Here is a 13,265-nt window from a genome sequence, read left to right as displayed (position 1 = left end):
TTCACACTTCTTTCCCAGAACTAGCAAGCTTAATCCTATACAAGCTAGCTTCTAACAGTAGTTAGCCTTCCTTTCCTGCTCCCATATTACTGGTGACTGAAGTTCAACAGTCCTCCAAATTGAGCTGTTCTCTAGCTTTCGCATTCCAAGTGGCGCTAGGCTAAAGTAAGTATGGAAAGATTCATGGAATTGTAATGAGTTGACAACCACCAAAATGATTTCCATTGCTAGCAACATCTGCTGTGTCTAAATTTATAATTAAAATGAAATCATGCATGCAAAAAGAATAAAATCAATAAGCTTCCATTTTGAGTTTTTCTAATGTCGAAAGAAGTTATTTGATTAACTCTGTTTTAACCTGAACATCTGGCAGCATTATAGACATGTTATGACACCCACAACAAATGACTATCACTCTAAAAATGATTTCCTTTTTCCTGAAAGTATAATAGAGCTAATCTAGGAATTATTTTAGCTACATATACTGTGATACCCATAATGCAAAAATATTATACGTGTTACCACTCCAATTTTCTGTACCTTAAGCACAGCAGGATATCTTGGGCTATCCAGATATTACTGGCACAGCCTTCACAAAAGTCAGATGTTATTAAACATCATCTGCATTCCAAGTACCTGCTATTTTGATGTTCATGTTGTTGTCAAGCAAAAGGTTTTCAGCCTTCAGGTCCCGGTGAACAATCTTCCGCCCATGGCAATACTCCACTGCCGAGAGGATCTGCCAGAACTTGCGCCTGGCCTCAGACTCGCTTAGACGGCCATGGCTGGCGAGGTAATCTGTGGCAATGAAGCAGGTTTAAGTGGTGAAGACAGGAAGCAACAACCCTGACGTTGTTAGCACCAGGAACCTCAAAAACTGCCTCAGCCAATCCCAGTTTCCAAGCCATTATTCTCTCACCCTCCCATCTAAAAGAGTAGAAAAAGGGATAACAAAACACTGCTGTGTAATGAAACCCTATTCTCAGCTCCTTCTTTTATAGTTACCCAACGATTCCGATAAATACTTTCATGTAACTAATGTTATATGAAAGATATGTTATATATGCTACTCCTGTGGAACAGGGAATGCTTGGAATAAATGGCTTTACCATCATGAGGTTCTTTAAGTTTCAGCCGCTGTCAGTTCATGTAAGCTTCACACCATGCTTCTCCCTCTAAAGCCTCAACAGAGGCTGTGTGGTGGGTAAAAGTATTTTTTCTCTGGAAATAAATCAAGTATCTCTAAGGTATCCATCCTGACCTCTCTCTTGTCTTCACTGCATCACAAGCAGAAAGAACATTTTGGTTTCATATTTAATGATGTAAAAACTAATGTTAGCCCTGAAACAAGTGCTAGCTCTGAAACTGAAGACTTATTTATCCTCAGGAACAAAAACAAGCAAAGCAGCAGCTGTGAGAGTCTTGACAGAAAGAGCTTCTATAGCCAATTCTATTCTTTCTCTTACAAGGCATGAAATCAAAGAATGAACTGTTAGGATGGTTTCAGAATTGCCTTCAACATCCTGCAAGGAATGCAGTTAATGGCCAAGGTGCAACAATATAGATGCTGTACCCAGTGACCATAGGTAAGGGCTGAGCATATATACATGTAGCAATCTCCAATCACTTGCTGCACCACAACTAGTACTGAAGTTAAACAGTGAGCAAAAACTAAACTGCTACAGCTGCTTCCAGCCCCTCCTAATTATCAATAAAGAGAAAGTCCCATGTACAGGAGTCATCATTTACAGACCAGCGGACACAAGCATTTCTGTCCGAGTTCAGGTAACAGGTTAAACCAGCTGCTTCCACAAGGTGGGACGTTTTGAGCCTACTTCTGTTTGTTTATAAGGATCCTTGAAAACTTCATAAGTAAAATGATTAATCCTATTTTCTATACTAGTTATGTAACCTCAGTGATCCTGGCTTTGTTAGGGTGCAGGGGTTCTATTAGTAAATGTCATTTACGAGCTTTATAGATGCTTTGCAATATTTCATTTAAGCTTGTCTGATTTCTTTACAATAAGCCTGAGCTGTAAACTGTACTTTAAACACACTCTAAATCTGAAAATATGCTTCCAGTAAAACTTTGCTGATTGTGCATTTCTGCTTCATTGTTACTACAGATCCAGACAAAGAAATGTGTTGTTCAGGAGGAGGGGGCACAGATCCACCAACACACCCCAAGGATTTTTCCAGTTATTCAGGAAAACGTGGAAAATAAGGTATTTTTGTTGTATCATATAAAACCAACCACTTTACTGACCTTGCATTATTACACATCCTGAGCTCTCTGCTGCCTCTTGGGTCAGTAGACTACGTTACCATTACGTGCTCCAGACAGTGTAATATTGATTATCAAAGGGAATTCTGAATTATTTTTTCACTCATGGGGTTTAAGTAAGTAAATGCAGTCACTAACACACCATCTTCATGTTCAGTCACTAACACACCATCTTCCTAAGATGTTCAGTAAAACAGGCTTATTTCAAAGATACTTTATGGAGGGTTCATTTAGGAAAAAGTTCTATACTCCATTACCAAGGAAACAACTTTTACTTGTGGCAGGATTGAAAGGATTTCATGCACTGCTGCTACTGCCTTGCAAGCACAGAGGTGGCTGCTCCTGAATGATACGAACTGGCACACTAGGGACCTCTGTTGCAGTACACTCACTTCAGCATCCCTCAAAAACCATTTTTAAGCAAAGCACATTAGACCTGATCTCTGGATCCTGCAGATCTGAAAACTCTCCTCAGAGCTTCTAACCCACCTAAGTCTTAATACACTTCAGATGGTTTAACTTGGCAAGGCATAAGAATAAACAAAAGCCTGGCAGTAAGAGATCATAATATTTGTGAGCTAAATATCATTCAGTAACAAAGTGACTGACAAATCATATGATATCAAGGTGAAGTCAGATATTAAAGTCACAAACTAAATTACAATGAATGCAAGCCAGCTCTTTAAGCTGTTAATCTGTAATTTGTTAGCAATGCAGCAAACAAGTTAATGAATCCAAGTTCGTCATTTGCTTTTATGGATCCAGTCTGTCAGGACTTATTTAAAGATTCCAAACCACTTTGGCCTTAAGTATTGCACCAAATCTAGTAGTCTTCACAGAATAGGTCGTTTAGTCTGAAATACACCTCTTTTACTCATGGAGAACTAGAGCATACCACAATCTAAATACGTGACGCTATGTGCAAGGATACTGTTTGCCCATGAATTAGCTTGCAAATAGGAAAGGCTGGGATACAGGTGTCATGGCAGCCTCGGGGTGACAGAATCCACTCTAAGCCAGCTGAAGTTTGCTAGACATTCTGCCACACAGCTGGAATCTGGACACTGAATATGCATATATATATATACCTGTGAAGCTAAGAGCCACAATTCCTTCATTTTTACTGCAGGTACCTAGAGCAAAGCACCCTGTACCTTGCAAAGACACCCTTGTACCTTGCTAAGGCTTAAAGGTAGCAAAGTTACCTGTGCTTTCATAAGATATCTTTTGACAAATCTTAAGCTCATGTCATACCCTCTGGCTACATGTTTCTATGGTAGGTTTTTTGCCATCTTTCTATGATTAGAACCTCACCATAACCAAATACTGAGACAAGAAGGGACTTTGAACATTTGAGTTCTGTTTAAATGAAATCCATTCCCCCCACCCCCCCAGTGTAAAAAATAAAGATCAGCCAGACTCCACCTCTTCTCTGCTCCAATTACCAGGGCCCTTTACATGCTGAACTCTACTCCATTGCCCTCTAAGTTCATTCGGCCTAACGGTTTCAGAGAAACTTCTCAGCAGCTCCAATTTTGTTACTGGAACTCAAATGCATGTGAGAAGTCTCAAGTATGTGGGTATCAAGCATAAAGAAAAGAAATACTAAAAATAAAGAAAACTAAAGAAAACTAAAAAGAAATGCCAAATTTCACACAAATTTAACACTGAAGTCCTGCTGGAGTGATAAGTTTGAGAAAAAGAACAAGAATTCATATGAATTGGACCATGCAAGTCCATACAGACAACCTAAAACTTTTATTATACACGTTAACCTGACATCCTCTCCTGCCCAGCACGTTCTTCCTGAAAACATTAAACCATCATGTCTGATAAATTAGTACATAACTGCACAGATTCTTCTGTTAATGTGAATATTGTTTGGCTAATGTTCATTACCAGGCTGAGCATTGCAGGAATAGTTTTTCATAGAACTCAGTGCTGAAAACCTGGCAATTCTGTCAGCTGAGGGTTTACCCTACACTGTTCTATTTAACAAGCCTTTGTCTTCTGCTAAAGGAACATCAGATAACAATTAACTAGCGTACATTGTAGCAGCTTTTCCTTAAGTAATTAGTCCTGAAATAAGACACAGTGACTTTATTCTTGACAAGTAAAGTGACATACTAAAGTAAGAGGGATCCTTGGGCAAGATAAATGTAACTGACAAACTTCAGAAGTTAACATTAAAAGGTTGAACATGAAAATACTCTTGCTTACCGAAAATTTCTCCATTTTTGGCAAATTCTGTCACAAGGTACAACATGCTTTTGGTCTCCATCACCTGTTGACAGAGAAATCACATGAGAGGATTTGTGGGAAGAGCAAAAAGCAAGCAAGCACCCCGTTGGGTACATATTTTCACTGTTTTCTTCTGGTAAAGGACATTAAAGTCTTTGCCTTGTTATCATGATCAGTTAGCATGATCTTTCACTTTGATGTTTAAGTTACCTCAACAATTTCAAGGGGAGCATTTGCATGCTAAGAACAAAGATAAGCTTTATATATTGCATAAAGCCAGCATACAGAGGAGGTGGATAGGATTCTTAGCCACAAGCAAGTAACAAAATCATCATATCCTCAGTTTAAAGCCTTTCCTGTAAGGAACTGGCCAACTTAGTGTTCATGGCCTTGAAGAGAAAGGTTGCCCAACAATTCAAATTCCCATACTTCATGATATCAGCTGTGGAAAGCCAGCCAAATCAGTTACCTTGCAGCTTTCTTCCTAATGATCTACCTAATTGCTTAAGCAGCTAGTCAGGAAAGCATTGTACAAATAGAATCATCAAGATATACACCCAAGGTGAAAAAAACCTCTGCTTCCAAACAGTAAGTCCTTTAGGACTTTACTATACAAACTATGCACACTAAAAAGAAGTCACAAAACATTCAAAAGTTTTCATTGTCTGCTTTATCACCAGTGAAAGTTTCTCCCTTATGTAAATACACATTGTTATAGCCTGATTACCAATCCTTTATGTAATAAAGGGATGCATTCAACTCTACCACATACATAATTCATTTTAGGATAAAATACCAAATTGTCCATATCCACAACAGAAGTGAAATGCAAGATTCCACAAAAACAAATCCCAGGTTGAACTAGTTATCTGTCTCCTAGTAAACACGCTTCAAGATAAAGTGTTTGGGAAGCTGTTGCTTAGTGCGTACATTTACATCACAAGTACGTCTGCAGAATCTGGATTTACGTGTCCTCATGTCTTATCTTTGGATGAGAAAAAAAAAGGCTGAAAGTACTCCTCAATCTGCACTCTGAGCCAAGACATGGCTACAGAAAACCACTATATCCATACGGATCCTCCCAGCTTGTACTCAATGTAGACACATTATGGTGAATATCCCCATCCCGCTCTAGTTTACATAGTACCTTATCTACTAACTGACAGCAAAGTTTCATCACCAGGTATTTCTAACTCAGCTCTTTCACTAACATAAAATTAACAACCTTCTGTATACTTTAAGCAGATTGCAGGTACACTGGACTATCTAACATGGCCAGCCTAATTGGTACCATAGAATGAAAAAGACCAAACCTGATGTACTTTCAAAGAATTTAAATGCTAACCCAATGCAAATCAATTCCAGAAAAGCTAGAGTTCGTCATGGTCTGGTGATCTGCCAGAAGTCATTGGTCTAGAGCATGCTTTTCATACAGCAGCAAATGAGAGAGGGGAGTAGTAAGAAAGAGACACCACTAACCATACCTGGTAAAGCTTTATTATGTGAGGGTGATCAAGCATTTTCATTATCTGCACTTCTCGGTAGATCTTCTCCAGATTCACAGCATCCAGCTGAGATTTGTCAATGATTTTTATTGCCACCTGCAGACAAATCGCAGAAGTCAGATTAAAACTCTCCAATGTATTCCTCATTAGTTTGCCCTCATTGTAAAGGGAATAATGCAACCCCAGATAACTGGAAGGTTTCTTCTAGCTCAAAAATACACACTGCCCACTTAAAACTACAGCAGGACCACATTAAACACGTCAGTAGTCCCATTAAGTGGCTTCAGGACTATCACCTACATCAGCGTGTCAGAAAGAGGGTTTTATATGAAATGGAATACACAAGACCTGTGATGAAGGCCAGTGCTCCAATGAGCCCGGGTGCAGAATGCTCTTATTGGTGGCAGGTGGGAACAATCGAGGACCCTTCATGAAGCAGTGTTATAAAGACAAAGATCATCTTAAAAAGCTTAATGGTATCTATTTCTGGAATCAAGGTAGCGAATTTGAATCCCCAAAATGCTAAATGATACTTAAAATAACCCTGTTGGCTCAACACAAGTAAAGTATGGTAGATCTATGTAGTTTCAACTGTTAGATGCTCCTTTTAACTAATTAATATGCTACTACAGAGGACATCTGCAGCTCATCTGTTCAGGGAAAAAAATGTACAGATGTTTGTCAGTTCAACCTTGTAAACAGATCTCAATTAGTTTAGAAAACACATCTTGATCCTACTGACCTTGTTTTTAGCCAATACCTGCAAAATGAATTACAAGTAATTACACATGCTTTGGAGACTAACAATTTCAATGTGCAACACTTAGAAAAATATAGCTGCATAAAAACCACGCAAAGGATAACAACACTAAGGAGTATTCGATATATAAATGGTGTTTATTCATCCTGAATATCACATTATTAAAGCTGAAGCAGAAGCAAACAATATATAAGTCACACAAATGCTTCCAATTATAACTGCATTTCACAAACTATTGAACTATGGGAGACAGCTGCTATGCAGGAGACAAAAATCCACAGGAGGTGAATCCATTATCTGCAGTAAGGCTGATTATGGACCCACCTGAATTCAGAATTAACTATTTATTGACTTCATTTCAGTACCCTTTTGCTTGATAACCTCTTCAAAAGTCACCATCTTCCCCAAACACCAGAAAAATAAGACAAGAAAAAAAAGAGTCATATCCCATAACATTTTCACCATCAATCACGAGTTAACTCCATAGCCTTAATCCTTAAAACATGTTACAGTGGATACTTGAAGAAGTGGCACCTAAAATGGCATTCAGCCACTGCACACAGCCCTCCTCTCCTCCCCAGCTTTCTGCACCATTCCATATCCTAGATAACATACAGCAACTTAGGGGATCCTGATACCTGATCTTTTCAGAAGATGCTTTCCCCTGTTGTCTTTTGCTTTTATTTTCAGCTGTCTTCATAATGCATCTACTCTGCCCTCTTTCACATTACACTGTGCACTGAGAAGCATTCAGAAACAGTGAAGCTCAAGATTGCAGGGTCCTAGATCACAGGTCTCCCTTTGTAAGTTTCTGACTTTTGGCTATGAAGACACTCTAAACCATGCAAATGAAACACGTTTCTGCTCCTATTTGTCCCCCTCCTCAACCTATTCTCCTTCTTTCCAATTACAGTATTAATTTGCTGTCTTACACTTGGCATATGTATAAAACTTTATAATAAAGGCCTGGGTTCACACATGCAAGGAATAAGGGCAGGAAAAAGAACCATAATATGCACAGGACTGGACTTCCCACTTGGTCTTGCCAGATCTGCACTCCCTTTGACTGCTCTCTACAGCAATTGCTCATTCTCTCAGCAGGTCCCCTTTTGCTCACTTACAAAGGCAGAACAGCAAGCTGCTTCCTTATTTGGTCTGATTATATGACATGTGGCAGCAGAGGATGCAAACAATCATTCATGCAGCTTAAGAAAAACCACCACACAAAACCCATACCTTTAATCCTCCCTGGCCTAATTTAAAATCACACCTAATGAAATGACTTCTGGTTACTGTTTATGCTGGTTTTGCAGGCACTGTTTGGTAGCCTAAGAAGAAATCATTTCACTAGGAAGTTACAAAACGTCAAAGTAATCAAAACAAACCACTAAAGCCAAACTTCTTATACAGCAGGAAAACATTTACTAAAAACAACCCATGTGTCACATTTCTCCTCTTCCTCTATTTGATACTGTCTCTCTGGAGCCAACAGACCCACAAGCTGGTTTCACCTTCATTCTCCACATCTAATCCAGTTTACACCCGTTATTAGGGTGACCTCCAGATTTAAGAATGGAGCTCACTATCTCTTATTTACAAATCAGTTAGAAGATTAATCTGTAGCAATCTCGCATTCTTATCACAAAACAGCAGTATAACTTGCAGTCAAGCAACAAGGTATCTCCAATCTTGGGTAGATCAGGTCTTTAGGAAAGTCTAAATGCCTCCTTCATCTATGTAGAGTAGTGCAAAAAATCAGGTTGTATTTTGTATTTCAAGTTTAATGGCAACCTAATTAAAACAGTAATTGTCACAGCATCAGCTTCTCAGTAACTTGAGGTATTTACAGTGGCTTCTTCCTTCTTACTTCCCATAATCCACACTCTACATCAGCATTACCTAAACCCTGCCTCACTTTCAACTTTTAAAGCCGCCTCCTTCCCTGGCTCTGGTTCATTGAATTTCATCTTACAGATGCATGCATTTTTTTCCCCATAGTAAGGTGTTATAGAAAGAAGCTCTCCAAATACAAGCAAAAAAAATACAGTAACTTTCTCCTGTTCACTAATCTTTCATACAGGAAATGTGTGCAGTAAAAGCAAAGCTATACATGATTTCAAGGAAAAGAGGTTAAGTCAAGACTAGAAGAGGAAAAACAAAACAAGTGAAACTGCAGCAAAGCATTAAATAAGGGAGGTTTGGGCAATTTTGGGGAAAAAGCCCCACACCACAGCAGCTTGCTCTGAACCTCTGTTCATCTGTCCATCACACTATCATCACATTGATTAGTGCTAGTATTTGTACTTCCTACTTCTGTACTCCTCACCTCCTACTGGGGAAGGGGAGAGTTCTGCAACTGTACAGCTACTTTTTCCTAGTGAAAAATCTGCCTTTACAAGTACACTGACTCTTGGTGGTTTTTTCCAGTATAGTTTGGCACTTCCCCAGTTTGCTCTTAAGTTTTGAGTATTCCTTTTACTGAAAGTTCCAATGTGCAGCCGGTTACCACTTCCAAGCCTACCTACAAGTGTCTGTGTTGCCAACTTCCTCCAGAGATAGACACAGAAAAGAAGCATTTAAAAAAAGAATAATATAAAAGGGTCATAAATTTGGAAAGCAAATCCTCCTATAACCTTCACTCCACTTCCTGGCCAAGAACAGTGCTTCATGTTCCAACATTCCCTACTTTCTTCCCTTTCCAGAAGTTCCCTATCCTATCTCTCTTGTATTTAGAAACACAACAATTCCCAAAGGCTGTTGCAAGACTGAAGCCAAATCCTTCTCCTGAAAATGTAGGAGCAAGAAAACAATTCTTCAGGTCACGTGTTTCTTGCAGCAGAGTAAGTCCAGAAAAGTTGTGGAACATTTCCCTACCTCCCCATACCACAAGGAAAAAGTGATTATAGATGTAGAACAAGCCACAGATGGTTAGCACTCCACAGAAGCACACAGTAATATACTTTATTGTCTATACAAACACTGACAAAGTGGTAACACTAACATGTACCAGTGACTGAAGTATTATGCAGTTACAGTTTTGGAGTCTGACAAGACCTGTTCATACTCTGGACATTGAGGTACAGTAGTGTATCAAGGACTTGGATGCTTACACAAATGTTTTTATGAAGATATCACCAGACACGAATGACAGAGATAAAATGTTCTTTATTAAGTCAATTAACACTGAATTCCTGCAGGCAACTATGGAGCTGGAAAAATTATGTTACATGTGACTGCAAACATTGGGAAACAAATTGGTTTGGAACACTACAAAAGGAGCCACTGTCTCAGCAGGCTACTCGCTACCTCTGTCATCATGTTGAGATGCCTTTTGGGCTGCTACATCTGTACTCTGTTCAAGAAAAAAGACTTCTTTAGTTGGACCATTCAGTTAACAGCTATCACTAATACAGTCAAAGTGTGCAGTGTAACCACATCAGTCTCTCAGATATCTGATATAATTCTACGCACAGCTCTCCACTAATTATCCTATTTGAGATGCAAGAGGAAGAGATAAATTAATGAAGAACAAGCTATATTTCTATTTTTAATAGGTTTTCAATTAAAGAAACCCCACCACATTACATCAAACCATATTTTGTCTCACAATGGGGAATTATTTGATACTATTAAGCAGTTGTTTTTTAACAGAGCAAAAGCGTGTGCCTACTTGAAGGAAAAGAATTTCCTATTTGCAGTCCTTGTACAACTCTTAATGCGCATATTATATACATGCATACGGTGGCAGGCTTCTGTAGGAGAAACAGCATAGTAGCAGCTGGCTCCCACTGCTTCTACAGTCAAATGCAGATTAGATATCTCAGTTTATTCTGAATCTTCATCATTCATGCAACTCGCCAGGGCCGCAGAAGATACAGAGAAAACCCACTTGGAAATACTTAAAATCCAGCAACTTCTTCATAATGATGTGAAGGAACAGTGCATTCAACAGCAACAGCTCACTTTTGTCCATGATCTCAGCTGTGTCATGATGACAGGAAAAAGGGAAGTAATTCTTAGAGGTGGAGAAACTGCTTCAAGATTGGGAAGAGTTTCCTGTCTGAAAAGTGTTTTGTCCTTGAAAATAGAGCTTGCTAACAACTATTAGCATCTTGCATGGATGTTGGAACATCACTTTGATCCTTCGAAGACAGTGCAGAGAGGCAGACTGCATACACAAATGAATTCTTATTTCCCTAGCATGGTCAAGCATTGCCACAGCACATGCAAACTAACTCTAATTTGGCACATACCAAATTGAGGAAAATTATACAGGTTTTCTGACTTGAGTTTCGGCCTTTTTAATAGTTAACACTTCTCCTAAGGATAATAAAAGACAACAAACTGGAAGATCCCAACCAAACATCAATGTATAGTATAAGCACATACTTCAAATAAAAGAGGAGATCCTGTTCCTTCCCCTATCACTAGTTTTTGGGCCTTAAATTTGTATTCCAACCTATCACTGCAACTTTCATGATTGCTTTTAATTTTAAAATATTAAGAACAGCACACATTTCCTTCCCTCTTTTACTAAAGGCCTAGGGAACTGGCCTAAAAAGTCAACTTAAAAGAGAGGTTTGTACATGTCAGTGCAAGCTTTAAGGTTTCATGCAGGTTACAGACATTCGTATTTGACTTGTTAACCCAATGCATCGTAATAGTAGATAAACTGCATTAAAATTAATAAACACAACTTCCTGCAATCTGGAGCTATTCCAAAATGCAACAGCAAAGTGGTTGGCTATCACAGATTTATAAAAGCATTAACCTCCTTTAGGGTGAAGCACATTATGCTCAACCTGTGAGCAAACACTCTCTACCTCCAGATGTATGTTCCTCCTCTCCCCATTGCCAAGAGATCTAGAGAGCTGGAAACAGTTAAATCAGCACCACATACATATATATGTGTGTATATATATATATGTATATATATATGTGGTTTTTTGGCAGTAATGTAATTTTCCTACTGAATTACTCCACTAACCCAAACTTCATGCTATATAGCAAAGGGAGCAGCTGTCTCTGCTTGTATCTTTTTACACAGCCCTAAGCACACATTCACATCTAAACTAGTGTCACATCTTGTACCAGGAGCTGGTAATTTTCAAAGAGAAGTGCAAACCACCTGTAATATACCAGGTGGTTTAAAAGCTTAGCTGTGAACCATAAGGCCATACTAGTCAGAAAGGTTTCATTTTCATCTGAGGAGCAATGGATAGTGTTCTTCTGTAGATGACTAATCCTTAGGGGATATTAGTTGCAGAGTTTTGGGGGTGGGGAACATGACTCTCTCACAGCCTATTCACAAAGGCTTTTCTTCATCCTTTTCTCTTTTTTCCAAGTAGTACCTTCATCTATGGCGAGAGCTTTTTGCTCCTGTACACTGCTCATGTGTACCCATCTTCTTGAACTTTATACTTGCAAATACTTCTCTCTTTTAGCCTCCTTCTGAGGAAAAATGTTGCTTATTTGTGCTTGCCTCATTAACAAAAGTTGCCCTGAGATCACAGGATTTCTCGACAACAGCATAGATAGGCAGGGCAGGAAAGCATGTGCCATTAATCTGAATGGCAACAAACACAAACAAGCAGCAAAGTAGAGACCACATTCAGCCATCTGGGGCACTCTTTATGGACTGTCATTAGTGACATGCACTACCTCTATTACTACAAATGGCAACCAACTCCCCATTTTCCTTCTTTTTGTTTGACTATTAAGTCATGCAATTTTAGTATTGCATTAATACAGGATTCAAGTTATTACTTCCGAGTTTGCATAACCATCTACTACCCTGTCTTATGCGCATCTTCTGCTTCATGCCTACTTTCTTTTCATTTTCAGCTACACTTTGCTAACATTTTATGGAACTATGTTTACTATTTTCAGTTCAGGTTAAAACTCTATACTCTGACATGCAGGTTTTCCTTAAAAAGAATTGATTCTGCACATAATCCCTAAGTGCTGACCTTTCCAGAGCCCATCTCTTTTTGAGAGTTACTGGCTAGTCAGCTACACAAGCAAATGTACTGATGCTAAAAAAGCCAAACAACAAACAGGTTCTGAATTTAAAGGGTTTAAATATGGAGATTCACGAGAAACTCAGACAAGGAAAGTCCTTTTCAAAAGAGCTTTCTGAGCAAGTCTCAACAGCAACACAGCACAGATCTTTCTGCAGTAGAGACATGATGGGACACAAGCACAGCCTTCCCAGAAGCTAGTAAGCTCGATATTCTTTGGCTGCAAGTTTAGGAAAGGCACAGATGAATGTGAGAAATTAGCAACTCAAGAGATTTAAGCAACACTTTAGAACAAGCTTGAGAGACAAACATTAATAAGCAGGATTTCTGTGTTAGATGTATACGGAACTAACACGAAATGAAGTGGTCCAAACTTGAAGTGCTAATTCAAAGTAGCATTTGGTTAGAATTAATTTCCCCTGCCATTACTAGAAGTAATCATAATAGGTTTCCCC

At 38.9% G+C, this 13,265-nt stretch overlaps 1 protein-coding gene across 1 annotated transcript in view; it reads right to left on the bottom strand.

Moving 5' to 3' along the window:
* Positions 1-13,265, bottom strand: part of SIK2 (salt inducible kinase 2) — a 39,779-nt gene that overhangs the window by 24,394 nt on the left and 2,120 nt on the right. The window contains exons 2-4 of the mRNA XM_034069602.1: positions 6,010-6,126; positions 4,505-4,568; positions 637-798 (exon numbers count right to left, since the gene is read on the bottom strand). Coding sequence (XP_033925493.1) covers positions 637-798; positions 4,505-4,568; positions 6,010-6,126 — 343 coding nt within the window. The remainder of the gene's footprint in view (positions 1-636; positions 799-4,504; positions 4,569-6,009; positions 6,127-13,265) is intronic.

This window comes from Melopsittacus undulatus, chromosome 15 (genome assembly GCF_012275295.1).
Source record: "Melopsittacus undulatus isolate bMelUnd1 chromosome 15, bMelUnd1.mat.Z, whole genome shotgun sequence".
Lineage (NCBI taxonomy): Eukaryota > Metazoa > Chordata > Aves > Psittaciformes > Psittaculidae > Melopsittacus > Melopsittacus undulatus.
Note: the sequence above shows the minus strand (reverse complement) of the source record. Positions and strands in the feature narration are given on the sequence as shown.